The sequence below is a fragment of the Fundulus heteroclitus genome, chromosome 20 (genome assembly GCF_011125445.2).
Source record: "Fundulus heteroclitus isolate FHET01 chromosome 20, MU-UCD_Fhet_4.1, whole genome shotgun sequence".
NCBI classification, from domain to species: Eukaryota; Metazoa; Chordata; class Actinopteri; order Cyprinodontiformes; family Fundulidae; genus Fundulus; species Fundulus heteroclitus.
The window spans coordinates 29,371,827-29,392,013 of record NC_046380.1 but is presented as its reverse complement, the minus strand read 5'-3'; the positions used below and the strand labels follow the sequence as shown (position 1 = coordinate 29,392,013).

The 20,187-nt window shown below is 39.0% G+C and overlaps 1 protein-coding gene across 1 annotated transcript in view; it reads left to right on the top strand.

The window, feature by feature from the left end:
* Positions 1–20,187, top strand: part of LOC105931735 (histone deacetylase 7) — a 59,078-nt gene that overhangs the window by 25,824 nt on the left and 13,067 nt on the right. Inside the window, 18 exon segments of the mRNA XM_036151877.1 lie at positions 1,085–1,269; positions 1,826–1,913; positions 2,233–2,347; positions 3,640–3,719; positions 4,545–4,658; positions 5,284–5,381; positions 6,202–6,300; positions 9,702–9,855; positions 10,509–10,753; positions 11,608–11,814; positions 12,269–12,476; positions 12,597–12,730; positions 12,819–12,921; positions 15,654–15,694; positions 16,663–16,770; positions 17,626–17,681; positions 18,752–18,839; positions 19,424–19,543. Of these exon segments, the coding sequence (XP_036007770.1) occupies positions 1,138–1,269; positions 1,826–1,913; positions 2,233–2,347; positions 3,640–3,719; positions 4,545–4,658; positions 5,284–5,381; positions 6,202–6,300; positions 9,702–9,855; positions 10,509–10,753; positions 11,608–11,814; positions 12,269–12,476; positions 12,597–12,730; positions 12,819–12,921; positions 15,654–15,694; positions 16,663–16,770; positions 17,626–17,681; positions 18,752–18,839; positions 19,424–19,543 (2,190 nt within the window). The 5' untranslated portion in view covers positions 1,085–1,137.

The following is a 20,187-nucleotide window of genomic DNA, read 5'->3' as shown; positions in this document are numbered from 1 at the left end:
CAGTCTGTGTGGGAGTGTTTTCTTGTTCAGGGGAACTCTGCTTGCGTCAAGCGCATTTCTCTCTTTCCCAGTCAGTCTCACTGTGAGAAATTAGGGTTGCTGCAGTTGGACGACATCGGGTTCGATAATATCAGAATAATGGATTATTGTGAGGAACTGACGAAATGTATTAAAAATAAAATCACTAAAGAGCTGTCGCAGTTTCGGTGATGTTAGCAACTGTGTTGTCAAAACAGAATAGTTGCTGTGTTACAGTAACAGTTTCCATCCCTCCATCTTTTTTTTTTTTGCTGTCACTGCACCCCAAGGGGAGCAAGGTGTTTCCTTCCATATGTTCTGCATCTACACTTTTGTATCAGTACTGAAACGTGCTTCCGTACAAATCTTCGTTTTAGATGTCAGTCAGTGTTACGTTACCTCTATGTTTACATGTGCCAGGCTCACTTTTTCTGGCTTTCTTTTTCTCACTATTATTAGCCCCTCGGGTCAGCTCTGTCCTTTGTAGGTCATACCATTAGATTACATTTATCCCACAATGCTGCAGCTGGAGCTCTTGTGCTTAAAAAAAAAGCTGATATTTATAGGTTTTTGCCTCAGCGTACCGAAACCATTGCGCTGCTCTGCAACTATTAAAAATGTGTGTTTTGTTGCTGAAACAAGATTCAATTGTCTGTTTAGGTTCCCTATGGCAAAACAAAGAGCAAAGACAAAGATTTACCCGGCTGAAATGTCTGATCCCCAACATAAAACCCTCAACTCACTGTCTTTCATTTGTTCTCTCTTGCACCTTCAACAACTAATACGGTTTATTTTTCTGCCTGAAAGGAAAATGTCAGGCAAAAGCCAGAGGAAGAAGGAACTTTAGCTTAAAATGAATTAAACAGAAATGGAGAAAAGTATAAACCCAAACGCCTGTGGATCTTGACAACTTTGTTTCCGATCTGTCACATAAAAATCCAATAAAATAAATGACGTTTGTGGTTTGCAATATGATATATTGATTATTTTTCAACTAAAGGTAACTTTTCTTCCAGTGTCACAGCTCAATGATTATCTGTCTTTGTCTTTTTGTCCCCTTCTGTAGTGGATGTGATCCTCAGCAATCAGAGTTGATTGCCCATTCGTAGGGTGAAGCTCATGGACCTGACTGTGACCCACAGGGTGTTGCATCCAGGCCCAGATTCGGCCATGCTGGCTCAACAGCCTTCTTTCTACCTGGAACAACTCACCGCTCAGCATTGCGCTCAGTTCTCCCAGCACCACTTGCAGGTCAGACAACAGTGAAGCGTCAGTCGTGTACAGATAGAGATGTGATGAAATGAAGCTCCCAGCAATTCTAAAGCACGAGTGATTAAATGAGTGTACAGCGATTAACCATCAGCAGGAAGGGTCGCGTGTAATTTCATCTTACAGAGGAACTGTAGATCTACTTTAAAAAACCAAGACACTGTGGATGTTCTTTACGTATTGTCACATTGAGCAAAATCAACATTGCATTTGTAAAGAGCTCACAGAGTTTAGTGCAGAAAGACCTCCTCCCACATTAACCACAGGAAGAATGCATCTGCTTTCCCCACAAGCTGTACCCAGGCATTAAACCCAGCAGACATGTAGTAACCAGGTCAGAATGCTAACAGGCCATTTCCTCCTCATTTCTGATAGAGTTCTTAACAATATTCATATATTGTTACAGTAACATCGAACAAAAAAAAAAATGCATTGTCCATGGCAGCAGCAAAGTGTCGCTCCCTCAATGTAAAACTCGTGTGTATGGTCTAAAAAGTCTAGGCTAGTTGCTAATGTTTATCTATCTATTTATTCACAGTATACCACTGAACAAAGGCACAGAAGGATGGAGGGGGAGAAAAGAGAAGACCCACAGCCGCTGCTACAAAAGAATAAAAACGAACAGAGTGAGTTAACGTGTTCTTTCTGAAAGGTAGTAAGCGTTGAAAGGCTGCTAATCTGAGTCATCACACACTATACAATGTGTTTTCAGTGTAAATGAAGGGGATTTCCACCACCATATATTATTTTATTCCACGGAAATTTTCCAAATAAGTCTATGAAAAACAAGTAACTTGAGTAGCCTATATTTTGGTTTGGAAAACCCTGTGCTACTTTTTGAGCAGTCTTTCATAGTTACAATTGCATATAAGGAATAGCTTATTTGTTAGGTCAAAGAAAATAACTACTCTTTACACTTTATTGGCCTCTCTTACTGTGTGGCAGGTGCTGTAGCTAGCAAACATGTAAAGCAGATCCTGCGGGAACATATAATCATGAAGAACCAGCCTCCTCAGGACAGGGTTCCTGGCAGCGGCTGCAGTACCCCACCAGGATACAGGTGAGGCTGGCAGCAGTGCTCGTTTGAAACGTTAATTATTACGTTCGACTTTACAAGCATGTTCAAATGGTTTTGACAAGAAAATTCCCTTCAGAAGTCACCTAATTAGTACATTGAGTCCCTCACTGTGGACACCAGATGAGTGAGGGATGCTATGGAGGGTTTATGTTATCAAACAACATCCCTGGCTTTGAGCGTCTCACTGAGAACAGTTGTATCGGGTGCTCTGGTCAGGTGAGACCCAAACTGAACTCTTTGGCCTACATGCAAAACGCTTTGTGTAGCAGGAAACGAACAATCCTAAACACGATGACACCGGATGGTGGCAGCATCATGCTGTGGGGCTGGTTTTCCTCATAATGGGAGATTTATGGAGCTAAATACAGAGAAACACTGAAAGAAACCCAGTTAGAGGCAAATAAAGACTTGAGACTGAAAGACTTCAAGTATGAAAGTGACCCTAAACATACAGCTGAGGCGAGTTAGACATCAAAGCCTATTCATGTGTTAGAAATGCTTGCAAATCAAGATGACCAAGCTTGGGCAATATTGCTAACATGAATTGGCAAACATCTTATTCTTTGGTAGGGCTGGGATATTATTGTACCATTCACCATTTCTGAGATTTTTTAAGATCTTTAGATCTTAAAAATTTTGAATTATTGCAAGATTTTAAACTCTTCATATTTACAACTTCAAAAGCTAAAAATAGTGCGCTATGTGTAAAAATGTCAATATCAGTAGAAATATGATGCAGTTTTTCTGTGCTGTTTGGCAATAAAACGGCACCAACTTAATGTTACTCAATCAATCAATCAATTTTATTAGTCAACTGCAATTTGCATTACAATCGAAAATTCAGTTCCAGTACAACCATCCATCACATACTCTTAACAAACATGTTGGGGGAACGATTGACTGAGGCTTCTTTAGTACTGATGTACTAAAGAAGCCTATTTAATAAATTGCAAGTTGTTCCTTGTTGACATTTTGTTTTTTCTTTTTTCTTTAAGAGCAGTATTTTTGTTTGTGGCCAGTGACATGCAGTCACACCCAAACAATCTATACCTAAAAAAAGACTGCAAGGAATTTTAAAAACCTTTTTATCCCGTTTATTATGATCGCAATGATACCTGAAAATGTCATTATTATCCCATCCTTGGTCCCTAAAGGTAACATAAGGTGAAAACCTCAGTAGAATTCGGTATTAATACTGTATGTTTGCAAAGCAGCGCGTACCCATGCATGCCTGTAACTAAAGCAGTGCATCTCATGTTGTTTTGCTTACTTAGGCCACAGGTCCGCGACATGTCCCTCAAGCCTCAACCTACACCCTGTGACCAGCGTAAGGACCTTGCCCTAAGAAGAACAGGTGAGACTCCTGTTTGTTTGTGACCGGGGTTGCTACCCTCAGGTAAACCCTGTTTAAGAAGCCGGTGATTTTCCATCCTAGTTTTTTTTTTTTTCTTATGTGATGTTGACAGTGGAATCCGAGTTACACCTCAAAGAAAGGAATTCTTGTACGCCATTGCTGAAAAGAATATTTGTTCAGCATAATGCTGTAAACTTTCTCTAAGCTAAAATTTTCAACATATTCCATCTCAGATGTACATATTCTGTGCATAAGAAGGCTAGAACACCTGAGAGGATCAACACGCGTTTGTGTTGTTGATGGGTTACAATGGATTAAGCTCTAAGCATCAGACCTACAAGGCCAGAGTGCAGCTGAACAGCCATAAAATCAGAGGCAACAGCGAGGCACAAAGAAGTTATATAACCTTAACTATGGTATGTGTAAAATGAAGTGCGTGAGAGTCCTGAGCGCCTCTTCCTCATTGTATGCATTAGAGGGGGAGTGGTTCCTTTTTTGGTATATTTCTGCAAGTACACTGACCATTATTTATTGATGTTGCCCTAAAGCCTTTAACACAGGCACACTTACACACACACACACACACACACCCTAGAGCGCTTTAATTGGCACGACGACAACACAAACATAGCTTTTATGTGTGCTAAGCCTGCCATTGATCAATTACTTTGTTTGGATTTTTCTTTTTTTTTTTTTTTTTGGAGAATGCCCATTGTAAACATGGATGATTTTAAGGATTCACCAGCCCTGAAATATTTGAACAGTTTCCTTTAACTTGATTCTATCACTTTTATTTCACATCAATATATATATGTATTTGTGCAGTATCTGAGCCCACACTGAAGTGGAAGTTGAAGAAACTCATCTCCACAAGGCCTAACCCACTGCAACGAAAGATCAGCGCCCCTCCTGCTGTCAAACATAGGACAGAAACCATGGGTATGAACGTTCATGTTTAACTCCCAGAGGCTAAGCCCTCTGTTTGCTTTAATCTTGCAGCCTTTTCAGCATATTGTGTCTTTAATACACCATATTCGTCTACAGTGCCAGCCGCAGTTATTGCCACCCCTGCTAAAGACAAATCCTTTAAATAAATCGTTTGTTGCAGTTGCATAATATCAAAGGGAAATCCAGACAGGCTGGATGCCAGTGATTAAATTTTTTTTCAGTTACAAAAAAAATACAGTGTTAGTAAATAGTTTTGGTTTTGTTTTCCAAAATCACAGATACCACAGTTGTTACTACCCTAAAAACCATTTAAAATAAATGTAACTGAAGCATCTTTTTATTTTTATTATTTTTAAATGTATCATAGATTTGACAGATTTCTAATTGATAATCTACTAGTTCCAGTTTAACTGTGGTATAAATTGTACAACAGTGACATTTCTATTGGGTCCTGACCACTAGGTTGGTCGACGGCCATTATTTTATTTTGCGGGATGGTGATGGGGGTAAAAAAATGTCCCCAAGACTTCTGTTTTAATCCATGTTCCATTTCAGTACATGCTTTGATTTTAATGTGGATGATAGCGTTTGGTTTTTCCTCCACCCTCTGGTTTAGACTCTTCCCCAAGCAGCAGCAGCACCTCAGCATCAGGCTGCAGCTCGCCAAACGACAGCCTCATGTCAGACAACGGGTCCCTCCAACGAGCTCCTGAGGTCAGCCCCCTTTTTTTTAAGGTTTAGTTATTGCCATATCCTTTCACTTAAAGGTATGACATAGTTATGGGTTCAATGACACATCACTTAAATACAGTATCATTTAAATGTCATTCCATCTTATTATTGAAGGAATACATAGTAACAAATCAAATACATTGTTTTGTTTTATGAAGCATCACTGGGTGTAGGCTAGGGTTTTTTCTCCTTTTTTTTCTTTTTAACCACTACACTTAGTATAAGCGAAGCTATAAAAAGGAATTATGAACATTCATTATATCTTTAAAGCCACCGGTGAGAGAATATAGAAAATGTGATGTCTCCTTATACTATGAATTCTTATTTATCATATTTAACATAGTTTTTAATGTTTTTCTCAACCCATGGATTTGTGGCCATAAAAGTGAATCTTTTATGACAATTGGTTTCATCTTTCGCTGTTAGATCTCCTTTATTGCAATACAATGAATGCTATTTATTATAAATTATGGATTATTGGGGACCTGACATTTAGGCAGTGCATAAATACGTTGCCTACTTGGCGACTTAGTGGGGCGTTAATAAAAAAAAATACATTCTCAACCGTTGAGAAACACTGTAAATGAAATATGTACACATTGAGACTGATTCCTCATAGTGGAAACAGTCAGTGTTTGTGTTGTTAATTTCAAACAGTGATGCAAAGAATGTTTCTGTCACAACAGCTTGAATGTGAGGAATTTTGAGAAAGTCTGACTGGAATCAGAGGTGGTGGTGGTGGTGGTGGTGGGGATTCATAATACCTAAATAGTATTAATAATTAGGACCTCTGCTTTTTCAGTCAAAGAGTGTGCTGATGAAGAATGGTAATTTAGCACACTTTGGTCTGCCTACCAACCACACTGCAATGCACAACATCACTGCCGGACTTCCTGCGCAGGTGAGCAATAGTGTGTAACTAAATTTAGTCAGAATTACTTCTAAGTTTTTTGTCATAGCAATATCCCCAATATGTTCCTGAATTGTGCTTTGCAAGAGTATGCTTCTCCTTAAACATTGAGATTACGACCATAAACTTGACCAACACAAAGTATTGCACAATGACAAATGTGAAGGAAAAGTTTATCTGGTTTTCAATGTTTATTTTATTTCTTATACACACACATACATCTATCTATCTATCTATCTATCTATCTATCTATCTATCTATCTATCTATCTATCTATCTATCTATCTATCTATCTATCTATCTATCTATCTATCTATCTATCTATCTATCTATCTATCTATCTATCTATCTATCTATCTATCTATCTATCTATCTATCTATCTATCTATCTATCTATCTATCTATCTATCTATCTATCTATCTAATATATGAACATTTCTATTAAGCCTCTTTCGGATACATCTGAATGCTTTCCAAATTCAGCTAATGGGTGAATAGTGTCCACCAGTATGTGTTTTAGTCTTATACAATTGTAAGCAAACAGCATCATGAAGACCACGACAAGTGTGTAGAGCCAATCTGGGCGTTTTACGCCCCTCAGGCCACATCTGGATCCTCTGACTGCCTTTGACCAGCTATCTGGTTGAACAGCTTTTAAGAAATCAACAAGGCATGGACTCTGAATATTTATTTCTTTGCTGAAGTCAAGCGTAAAGCTGTGTGCTTAGTGTGTGGAGAACATAAGGAGGCATTTAAGGATTACAATTTGAACCGCCGTTATGAGAGTAAAAAAGAGAAAAAATAAAATTGTTACAGGAGTGTGACTGCTGCAGAGTCGGCCTGAGCATCAAAAGATTTGATAGGGGAACTGCAAAAAGGAACAAGAATTTTTGACAAAGCTCCACTCTTCCAGGGATGCAGCAGTTAGGACCAGCTTTTTAATATCCCACAGATTTACAACATATCCATATCCCAATCTCCTGTATGGCTTTTTTATCAAAGCCCACTGAAATTTGTGGCATTAGTTTGCCCTGATAAAAAAGACGCGCTTGCAACTGTCCACCATAACGAGGTGGTTTGACAACATTGCAACAAAATTTGGTGCTTCAGTTGACAATTTTGTCTTTTTTTTCTTTGGCTCTGGACAAGAGTTGTGATGTCTGTGATACAGCCCAGTTACTTATCTTTGTACGCGTATTAACAAAAGGCTGAGATGACAGAGGAGCTGGCAGCTATGCGGTCAGTGGAAGGTGCTACAACAGGGGCTGATTTGTTCACAGAGGTAAATGCATCCATGGAAACGCAGCGACTGAACTGGGAAAAACTGGTAGACGTTACAACGGATGACTGAAAATCTGACAAGGAAACATGTTGGACTTTTGACGCAGATGCAAGATGAAATGATTGAAATTAACCAAGAAACTGATATTTGTGCATTGTATCATTCATCGGGAGATGTTGTGCAAGTTCAGTGCTAAAACATTCACCATGTTGTTGATGTAGCACAAATAGTTAAATCCTTCAGAGTGGGACCAGAGAGCAGAGATTCAAGAGTTTTGTGAAAAGAAAGACAAGGACATCCCAGAACTCTCAGAGGCTCACTGGATGGCACATCTGGGCTTCTCTGTTAATGTGACTGCACCAATGGATGAACTAAATGTTATGCTGCAAGATAAGGGCCTCTTTGCACACAAAATCTACAGCTTGGTGACAGCTTTCATGAGAAAGTTGAAGTTTCTTTCAAGTCAGTTAGAGGGCAACATTTTCACTCACATGTCAACACTACAGGAAGTCACACTATCTGCTAATCCCCACCACCAGTATTCATCAATGTTAGGGGCACTGCATGGGAAGTTTTCAAGAAGATTTGAAGGCATTCAGAACAGTTGAGAGGGAAATGTGCTTGATATTCCTTCGTTTACTTGTGTGGATAAAGCACCCAGTGATGTCCATCTTGAACTCATTGATGTCTGATCATCTACTGTCAGAGCCTTTGAAATCAGTATCACTGTCAGAGTTTTATTCCTCATTAGAATGAAAATCTTTCCCCACTTGAGAAGGCATGCTCAGATGATGGTTCTCTCTGGAGCCACCTACATGTGTGAACAGACATTCTCAGTGATGTCGTTTAAATCTTGATACAGATCTTCTCCCAGTGACGTTCACCTGTGATGGGCCCTTGCAGATCCACCTCAGACATTCAGCCTGACCACAGTGCACTTGTTCAAGCCCAAAACAAAAAAAAACAAAAATACTGCATGCAGTTATTGTTTGTTTTTATTTTTTGTGTGTGTCTTTTAAAACTAGTCAATAAAGTTATGCGCTACTTCATAAATGACACAAACAAATCTATTTTTTAACAACTCTTTATAAATGTTAAAGAGTGGAATAAATGTGTACTCCACCCTCGCATCTTATGTATTATTTGAGAGCTTGACCTAATTGCCTTATTGTCAGTAAGTATATATATATATATATATATATATATATATATATATATATATATATATATATAGTAACTGCAGACGATATGTGTTTGCATTACTTTGTTTATGCAACAGTGTTTTATTTTGAAAGCGTGTCTTGGAGATCGGATGTGCACGTACCGGAAGTAGCAGGTCACAGTTTGACATCAAAGACACGATGAACGAAAGGAAGTAGAATTATTGTGCTACTCTGACTTTTAAACGATTTGGCATTTATTCTTTCGGGGCATGCAGGTAACGAGGTCTTTTCATCTGTTTTTTGCAATATTTTTTATTTAATGTAGTGCTAAACATATAGTAGATGTCAATTTAATTAACATTGATGTTTAAGTAATGCTTAAATACCACCAACTACTTGAAGCATAAATCTAAATCTACAATGAAATGAAATGGTTCAGATCAAAGCATTTTTATGAGTAATTATGAAACTTACTCCAGACCTGAATGAAATTAAGAGAGACCTGAAAATTGATTTTTACAGACACTCTCCAGTCATCGCTTTCACTTTTTCTTTTTTTTTTCTTTTTTTGCAAATAAGAATGGGTGAAAATGTAATGTTAAATATTTTTGTAAGAAACATTGAAAGTCTTGTGATCTTCTGCCTTCACTTTACAATTAAGTGCTACTTTGTGTTGGTCTATCACATAAAATTCCAGCAAAATAAATTTGGTCTGTAGCTGAAGCATGACATTTGATGTCTCTGTATAAACACAACATTATTTATTTCATATTTCTCAGAGGTTGATGCATGTAGTAGCTACACCTCATGGCTTTCACTTCCATTTTGTGGAGTAGTCCACCAGATAAATCAGACCTTGAGCATTTCCTCTTATCATGCATTTAATGAATGTGTTCCTAATTGTACTTCTGTAGCATTTCTAAGTTTGTCACTCTCTAACTCTACAGACTGACTTGCGTGTAACGAAGTCGATAACAGCATCGGGTTTGCAATCTGTCTTCCTACCTCTGGAGGGAGGCGGCCCGTCTCTGTCTCAGCGCTTACAGCCGGTGATCATAATTGATCCGAACGTGAGGTTTATGCGTCACCAGCTTGTTCCCCGTGAGTGCCAATGTTTGTAAAGTATATATCATGAAGAAAACAGCAATACGCCTATGCTAAATGTAACTATTTTATTATATTAGAACTCATGGTTGATATTTTGGCCTCATCTTACATATACACTATTTACAAGTAAAGTTTTATTTCATCAGACTTTTTCATGTGAGAATATTTAACTCATTCCTGTTTAGTATTTATTTTAAGTTGAGAATAAGGCTTTTCCAGTCATTGAGTAATAGGCGTCCTGCTTAATTGCTAGGTTTTAAAACAAAAAACATTATTTTAAATCAAGAGGTCTCATTAAAGCTTGCATCACGTCTGTCTCGCCCTGCGTGTCTTTGACACAGGAGCGCCCTCTACCGAGCTGAGAGCAGTGATGCAGCGTCACTCAGAATAGAAAAATGTTCCATTGAGCCAGAACCATTATTATAATGTCACATTTCATTACACTATCCCATTTTTATCGGTTTCCCATACAAGCTGATATTGTAATATTGTTTTCTTCTCTTTTTTGCCGTGTTTGGCAGATTTCTGTCAAATCTTGATTCTTATTATCCCTTTTGCCTTTTTCCCCACACCTTATGCCCATTAATTCCTTGCTTCTACTTGTAGTCCACCTCTTTGTCATAACATATTTTTCTCTTTTTTTTCAGTTCATAGTTTGAGTGCCATTCATCAGCAACAGCATCCTCACCTATCCTCCCCGTCCAGAAGAGAAGGATTAGTTGCCTTGGGCTCCCACCGACCTGTGGAGCGAGCACATTCAGAGCCACTACCTTACAGCCACTCAGTCCTACCCCTGCATGCGGGCCATCACCCACACACCCACCAGCAGCTTTCCCAGTTGTACCACAAGGCTGGATTGGAAAGGTTTAAGCTGAGTGCACAACTAAGCAAGGTGAGACAAGGCAGGCATGAATGTCACCACGCTTTGCATTGATAACGTAGATTAAAAACCTGTAGTGGCTCTTGAAAAGAACTCATGCCTGTCAAACTTTTTGTCACTTTCTGTCAAGTTACAATCACAAACATTATTGTATTTTATTAAAAAATTTATGTCATAGACCAACACCTTTGAAAGTGTGGCATGCATATGCATTCACTCCCCTTTGTTATGATATGTTTAAAATAATATCCAGTGCTACCAATTCCCTCCAAAGCCACCTAATTATTAATTCCACTTATTTAATTTACTTATATCCCAGTATAAATACAACAGTTTTATCTCAGTGTCTTCTATCTTAGAGCCCAGATAAAAGCGTTAACAAACAGCATTATGAAGACCAAAGCACACTGCAGACAGGTCAGGGATAAAACTGTGGCTAAATGTTAAAGCAGGATTATGTTATGAAACAATATCCCAAGTCCCGGGAATCTCACAGAACAATGTTCAATTCATCAACTGAACATAGAAAGCGTACAGCAGTTGTGCAAACTCTCCAAGAGAGGAGAAATGGTAAAAAAAAAACAAGCCTGTTTGTGGTTGTAATGAAACAAAAAGTGAAAAAGTTTGAGTGGTGTGAATGCATCACTGTAGATCTATTAGTGTCTAAAAAAAGTTGATTCATCCTCCTGTAGGCCATGTGTGAATTGTAAAAAATATTTGCCTAAGCCAACGGGGATTAGGTTTCATCAGTTTGGTTTTATTATTCTGTCAAGAAGAGGAGAGAAATTTTACAAATTGAAAAGTGTCAAACTTGTGCTTTGAGTTAACTAAATGGCAAATTCACCGAAAAGTCCCATCTGACACAGATCCCTTCTGAGGACATGGACCTGGAGGAGACCGGATCAGCATCAGGTTCCGGGACAGGGTCTCTGTGCGGCTCTGAACTGGGCTCACTGTGCGAAGACGGCCACCGCAGGAGAGAAAGCACTGCCAGCACAGACTCGGTTTATGACACAGAGTCCATTACGTCTTCTCGGGAGAGCTTGATCGAGACATCTCAATCTCTCAGTCAGGTACTAATGTCAGTTTATGTTAAAATACACAAACAAATCTGGCAATAAAACAATATCAGTTCAACTATCCTGCAAAACTAAATTTAATTTTATTCATTTTAATTATTCACTTGAGCAATTTATTATACATAGAAACCACAGATTGATTCACCTGCAATGTCACATCCTTTCCCAAAACACCAATATGCTTTTCTTTACTAAAATGAATTTGCCTTAATATGCTATAACATTAGGGGGCACTGTTGCTTCATTTATACCAGCATTAGCACACTGTTCCCTATAAGACTCTTGTCCCAGAGAAGTAAAATTAAATCTTCCACATTATGAGTAATTTTACCAGCGGGAGGCATAGGAGTATCATATTTAGTTTACTCACAACACCTTTTACCAGCTCCAACTAGTCTTAAATGTTTATCACTTCCTCGTCTTCTCTTTTAACATCTGCAAAACACAGAGGCAGGTAATCCTCAGATCAACTTTCCAGGCAGATGCACTGGGAGTTCCTACCTTAGTTTGGCCTCATCAGTCTCACCAGCCTGTGATTCGGAGCCGTTCTCTACCACCCTCCACCTCCCTGACTCCGACTTTACATGCAACCGCCGCAATACCTTCACTGTCACTGTCCAGCCCTGCCACAGATGCTAAGCTACGTTTTACTACAGGTGAGTCAGTCGCTGATCCAGTTAGCGGAGGATTTTAGTGATCGTGTGTTTTGAAGGATTGAAACCATTTAAGAAGGAAATCTTCGGTTGTAAAGCATGATTTTGTGTGTGCCTATCCAGGTTTGGTTTATGATGCCCAGATGCAGAAGCACCAGTGTATTTGTGGAGACAACAGCCGCCACGCCGAGCATGCTGGGAGGATCCAGAGCATCTGGTCAAGACTACAAGAGAGAGGGCTTAAGAGCCAATGTGAAGTAGGAGCTATGCACATTGGTATATGATGAGATAAATAAACAAATGCCATAAATGTTCTGTGTTCACAAAAACCTTTCTGTGTTTAAGATAATCAACAGCAGAAAAGCCACCCGAGCAGAGCTGCTATCCGTCCATTCAGAAAACCACGTGTTAATATCGGGCAGCAAGATGGACAATCAAAGGCTTACTGGTAAGATCAATAACAGGACTGAAAAATCATTCATAATACTCCTATACCAATTATTTACTAAGTTATTCATAACCTTTGAATTTCTTGTGATTTTCTTTTCCAATCATAACCACAAACTTCAAATTATTGCTTGAAATAGAACAAAAATGGTACAGGATTTTAAAAATCTTTAACAACTTTCTCTGAAATAACAGCTGCTTATCATCTTGGGTATGTCTCTACAACCTTTGGTTGTCAAGAGATATACATTTTTTGGCCATTCTTCTTTGCATAATAGCTTAAGCTCAGTCATACTGGATGGAAGGGGTCTGCGATCCTTAATTTTAAAGTCTTGCCTCAAATTCTCAACTGGGTCTGGACTTTGACTGTACCATTCTTACTCATGAATATGATTTAAACTAAACCCTTCTGCTGTAGCTCCAGCTGTATGTTTAGGGTTGTCCTTGAAGCAGAGGTGGGTAGAGTAGCCGAAAATTGTACTCAATAAGAGTAGCACTACTTCAACATATTTTTGCTCAAGTAGAAGTGGAAAGTAGTCAGCCAAGAAATTAATAAAGTAAGAGTAAAAAAGTATTCAGTAAGAAGGCTACTCAAGTACTTAGTAGCTAATCATAACAACTGATGATTTGATGCTTAAAAGTTTTAAATTATGTAATCGGACAGACCAAAATATAAGGTTATGTTCAAGTTCTGGTATTTTGAAAGACAAAAAGAAAAAAATACAAAGAATAACACAATAACAGAACATCAAATTCAGGCAGAAGAAACACTTTTCGAACACATATTTTAACATTACACCTGAAAGCAATACTTCCAGCAGTTAATATGCAATATGTTAGAACAGTGGAAAGTACTTATAATGACAATATCTACTATTTACTGTACGTGCATTTGACTTCCAAGTGGCTCAGTGAGCTCTGCAGATAGAAAATAACAAAGTTTGTGTACAAACAAGAATTCTCACTTTAACATAAACTCTAGGTTTTTGTCTCTCTGGTCCAGTTTTGGTTAAAACAAGTCTGTTCTTTATTCATCAAGTTACTCAGAGTAGGTAGAGTAGCCAGAAATTTTACTCAAGTAAGAGTAGTGATACATGAGTAATAATATGACTCAATTAAAATTAAAAAGTACAGAGCAGTAATACTACTCCTAAATGTACATTTTGTTCAAAAAGTTACTCAAGTAAATGTAACTGAGTAAATGTAACTAATTACTACCCACCTCTGCCTAGAAGCTGAACGTCCACCCATGTCTTAAGTCTTTTAAAGCCTCTCACGGGTTTTCTTTGAGGTTTTCCCCGTTCTTAGCTCCATTCTTCTTCCTATCAACTCTGACCCACGTTCCTGTCCTTGCTAGACTAAATCCCATGGCATGAGGCTGCCACCACCATGTTTCAAAGTGGGGATGGTGATACAGTAAGGCCGGATGATAATTCAATAACAGTATACATCGATTGATAGACACGTGGTGCAATAGTAAAAAAAAAAAAAAAAAAAAGGTAAATAAAAAGTTCAATAGAAGAACAGTTTTTCTTCCTTGGACATTCTAGCCTATCATGTAGTTATACTATAGTCATTACATCCTCCCAACTAATCAGAAACATTAACCCAGGAATGCTTCATCACCAAGCTCTGCCCCCTTCAAAGAGTTCAGAGAGCACATGTTCTTCTTCTTTCTTTTTTTTTTTACTTGCAGTTTTGGTAAAAAGTTGAATAAAAGGTTGAGTTTGAATTCAGTGTTCTTTATCTAAAATTAGGTCATCAAGCAACAGCATAACCCAGTCAGGGCTGCACTTAAAATATATGTTTTGAATGTTTTGATAATTATCAATATCGATCAATACGATTTCTATTTGATCAATATGCTTTTTTTCCTATATCGTCCAGCCCTAATGTACAATATTAGTTCTCGGCTCTCTGATATGACCAGAGCACCTTCCTCATGTTTGCCGTGTCCCTGAGATGGCGTTGGGGAAACTAGACACAGGACTTATATATTTCTTTCATCAATGGCTTTCTACTTGCCACTTTTCCATAAAGACTAGATTTGTGGAGTTGGCTTGTCAACAGATTCTTTCACCTGAGCTGTTACTCTTCCAGAGTTAAAATACTCCGGCTGGTTGGTTCTCTGATTAATGCTCTGCTTTTCTGGCCTCTCAATTTAAGTGGACTGCCATGTCTTGCTCGTTTTGCAGTCTTTATTCCTCCCATTTACAAAATGACAAATCTAACAGTGCTCTGTCAGATTTTTAGAGCTTGGGATATTGCTGTATAACCTAACCCTGCTTTAAACTACTCCCTAGCTTTATCCCTGACACTCTCTGCTGTGTTCCTCTGGCACCATGATGCTGCTCGTTCACTAATGCTGTCTAACAAACCTCTGAGGGCATCACAAGGCAGTTGGATTTACACTAAAATCAAATCATACACGCCTCAAAATTGTTGAGGCAATCATTGACACTGTTTTTCTAGGGATCTCAAACTCAAGGGGCTGAATGCATATTCACACTTTTTGGGGTTTTATGTGGGAAAAATCTTGAAGACCATTTATATTTCTCCTTTTGCATCACATTCATGCACTACTTTGTGGTGCTGTTTCACTCAAAATGGCACTAAAAGTCATTGACGCTTTTGATCATAATGTAAAAAGGTCTGAAGTTTTTGTTGTGTACATTTTGTGTAGTCAATGTGATAAATTCACAACTGTTAAATGCTACAAATATTTCTATGCAGGACCACAGAGTTTTGTGGACTTACCATGTGGAGGTGTAGGGGTGAGTCCTGCTCTCTCTCTCTCTCTCACACACACACACACACACACACACACACACACACACACACACACACACACACACACACACACACACACACACACACACACACACATCACAGATTTGTTTTAAAACTCTAGTCATGTGGGAATATTTCCACTTATCTAATTGCATTACTGAGCAGCAAACATTACATGCCTTATTATGCCTCATTACACAATCTAGGTAATGATACTACCAATTGCTCATGCTATTGTTTTTGGCTAAGACAACTTTAAAACTTCCAAAATCAAAGTCTGTACAATTGTCAGAGGGGGAGGAAACAGCAAGAGAGAACATATAACAGCTGAAGATAATTTTTTTTTTTGACTTTTTTGCTTGGGTACAATAAAAGAGGATGTGGATGAAATGAAATGATATTAAGCTTATAGGAAAGAAGGAAAAATCTGCAGGGGGATGGGTGGCATCTGATAAGAGCACCGATGTGCCTGGATTTCCGGCCTTTAGCTGCTAGAGTGAAGAGGAGTGATTGGATCAAGATGGCATACCTTGTGAAAAAAATCTTATTATTTCAGTGTTCGCCCAACAACACAGCAGAGATAACTTTTAAAGTGTACGAAAACAAAGAAACGCATAGAAAACTCACAAGAAAATGAAATTCAGTAAACAAGAAAAAGAATAATTATATATCTTTATCGCCGCTCACATTTCATTATCCTTAAATGATATGTAAACAATACTTTCACAGGACCCTTATTTAACATTGTTTTTTTCTGGGATGTATTAAAAAGATTTAACAACTTTATCTAATATAAAAAACCTTTTGACCAGTTTTTTTCTGCCTGTATCATCTGGTAAGTTAATAAAAAATGTTTCAGAAACACTGTGCAGGAACCTGTCCATTCTTTTCACATATTTATGTGGGAAAAAAAAGTCTGATTGTAGTGTGTTTTCCATTGTTTTACCAATAGGTGGACATTGATACAGTCTGGAATGAGCAGCACACAGCAGTTGCTTCCCAAATGGCTGCAGGGTGCATCATAGACCTGGCCCTTAAGGTGGCACAGAGAGAGCTGAAGGTGAGTGTTTTTGTAGCAGAGTATATCATAGCTTTTGTAGGATGGATGATTTTTTTTTTTTTTTTTGTAATCAAAACAAATAAGCCCAGATGGCTGAATTGTGGACTTCCAAAACTTTGGTTGAACCTTGGGTACAATTCCCAGATCGCTGACGGTGCTCCTTGTATCTGTTCGAACATTTATATGGATGCATAAACAGCATGAAAATGTCAGGCCTTCATGCCGTTGTGACAGGACACAGGTTCTGTGTCCCGGAGATGAAGGTGTTTTGGTGTGAAATGTGCATGCTCGGCTCCAGAGCACTGGAACTGGTTCTGTACCAACAAGGTGCTGACCGGTCACTCAGTGAGGAAGAAGCAATAGCTCCAACCAAAGCATTAAAAAAAAACATTGATTACATTTTGCCAAAACTCTAGTAAACTATTGTGAGAAGCTTGTGGGAGGCTGTCCAAAACATTTCAGCCAAGTCCTACAGTTTAAAAGTCAGTTTTAACAAATAAGGAAATGTATGTAAACGTATGAATTGGTAGAAAGTAATACAAAAAACTGTGTATTTTTATGGCGTTTAGCAAATACAAGTAATTTTGATCCTAACTTACCTCAACAGGAGTAGTTTTCAGATTAATATAGATTGTCTATTATAGGGTTTGAATTTGCCGTGTTACAAATAGTATTTACTGTGCGAGTGAAGGGACACTGTCGTACAGTAATCTGAATGTATTTGCAGCTCCTCGCTTTTTGTGCATCCTATTAATATATCTGAAGCAATTTCACACGAATGCTTTTGCGCTTTTGTGTTGAAGAAAAAGTTGTTAAAGGAGCGAGGTGCTAAGATTGTTTCCTGATCTCTCACAGAATGGTTTTGCAGTGGTGAGGCCCCCGGGACACCATGCAACCCGTTCCTCTCCTCTGTAAGTACAGAAACGTGCACACATGTACACACACGTGCATACTAGGAGCTAAGGGGGGCTGCAAAGGGCATTTTATAAACCAGCTACAGTATACTTCTAAAGGAGGAAAAAAAAAAGACAGAGAGGGAGTCTAAGTCTGTCTATGTTAATGTATGTGTGGCGTGTACTACCTGCCTGATGCCTGAGGCCAGCCACCTCCTCCACGTTTTCTTTAAAGCTTTCAAGACACAAAGCAAAGCACCTCAAAAGAGACGTGCAGGAGGTGTGTGTCCATGCACCCTGCACATGTGCTGTGTGTGGATATGTGTGGATGTGCATACTTGCGTGCATTGATTTGTGTCACCCTTTGATAGCAGGCATTAGCCAAATAACCACATTCAGCTGTGGCCGTGTGTGTGAGCTCAGCAGCGCTTGTCACTGGTTATTTATGGTGTGATAATGATTTTTCTTGATGAGCTAAGTTTGGACAGCCTATGATATGCATTGTTCACACACACACACACACACACACACACACACACACACACATTTAGGCAACCCAATGCTGACACTGCCTCTTCTGACATTCCTCTATTGTTTTCCATGCATCGACACTTTCTTTGCATACCTTTGTTGTAGACAGCCAACGTTAGTGAGTTCATTTCTCCGAAATCATCCCCCAACATCCCGCCAGATTTGTGACAGCACCTTGGTTTGGAATCTGTATTAAATTTTATGATAAGCTATGCTTTCAGTTTGTCGTAAAATTTGTGACTTCTGCGTTCCTCAGGAGAGGAATATTTTAGACTCAGCATGATATTCTAATAACAGAGGGCGTTTTTGTTTGTTAGCTGAGAAAAGGCAAATACAGAGCAACGTAAAACACACTTGTTTCCCAAATAATATACGGTTGACGTTAACGTGGCAGGAGTCGACGATTGGACTGTCATGGCCTGAAGAGGCGCCACACAAAGCCAAAGAACTGTCCTGCAGGTTCCTACGGACCATATGGGGATTTTGTGAAATTAATTTGCTGGAGATGCGGTGATAAACACATGTGGCTGCCACTCTTCCTGTTTGTTTGTCCACAGGGGCTTCTGTTACTTCAACTCCGTGGCCATCGCAGCCAAGCAGCTCCAACACAAACTTAACGTCAGCAAGATCCTCATCGTGGACTGGGTAAGGCCCAAAAGGACGACCAGCATCACCCTTTGCTTCATGGACACAATGCAAACCTACTGGGAGAAAATCTTTTCCTGGGTGCAAAAACAAAAAAGAAAAACAGGGATCCAGACATACAGTAGCACTCCTAATCATCATTTAGATCATTTAGACAGTTATTTCTGTTATCCACGTGTCAGCCGAACTGTCACATGTGCTTAGAGCTAACTCAAAATCTCACACAGGCACATAAAAGTTGAACGCGGCATACATGTGCTGATATTGATCCATAGCCAGCCGTTGTCTCTGCTCAACATGTGTGTATTTGAGTCTGTATAATATCTTTGCGAAGGCCATACTCTCCAGCATAATTCAGTTTGAAATTATAGTTTATTAATAAGATCATAAAGCAATTTAAATAGAATAAGTACTTTTGGTCCTGATGTGGAAACGTTTTGCTAGTTTTACAAACTGTTTGCTCCTTTTCAGGTCATGTGAGACATATTTGTGTTTTTGTAATTAGCTCTACTGTCTGAATTAGTTTGAACAAATGTTTAATATACTTGCATCCACTCATGAGTATCTCACTAAATCTTGTCCAGGATGTGCACCATGGCAACGGCACCCAAGAGGCCTTCTATAATGACCCGAGTGTCCTGTACATCTCTCTGCATCGCTATGATGATGGGAACTTCTTTCCTGGTAGTGGACATCCAAGCGAGGTACTTGTACAATATATATCTTTATATCCTAATTACAGAAGCCCACAGCAATAAAACTGTCTGTGGATTATTTGATATTGATTCAGCAGGTGTTGTCAATTACACCTATTTTATGCCATATCTCATGAAGAGAGTGGTATTACTATAACCTTGCCGGCAAGCTCCATCCTCGTGGTATTTGTGCGTTCACGAACACACGAGAATCCATCTTGTCTAACTCACGCATCAACAGTTTCAGACCGACTCAAAACGGGTCGGCCAATCACGTTGCAGTATTAAGGTTTACGGTGGGGCATACCAGCTGTGACGAAGGCAAGAAGTGCCAAGCCCACTGCTGAACCAAAATAAACATGGCAGTGCAGGTGGCACATGCGTAGCTGCTGCTATCACATCTGTTTTGTCAGAATTTACGATTGTCACGAGTGTCCCTGTGTTTCATTTGATACCGTGATTAGCTAAGACCAACTTTTGTTAGGTGCCGCTTCATCCAATCAGTTCAGAAAGTTCTGTTGAATGTCCCTCGTTTCCTCGAACAGATTCGATGGGAGCAGACCCAGACTGATAATGTACAGAGCGCATAGTGCTACACATTATCAATCTGGCTGGCCAGGTAATGGATGTATGTATACCCCTTGAAATGTTTT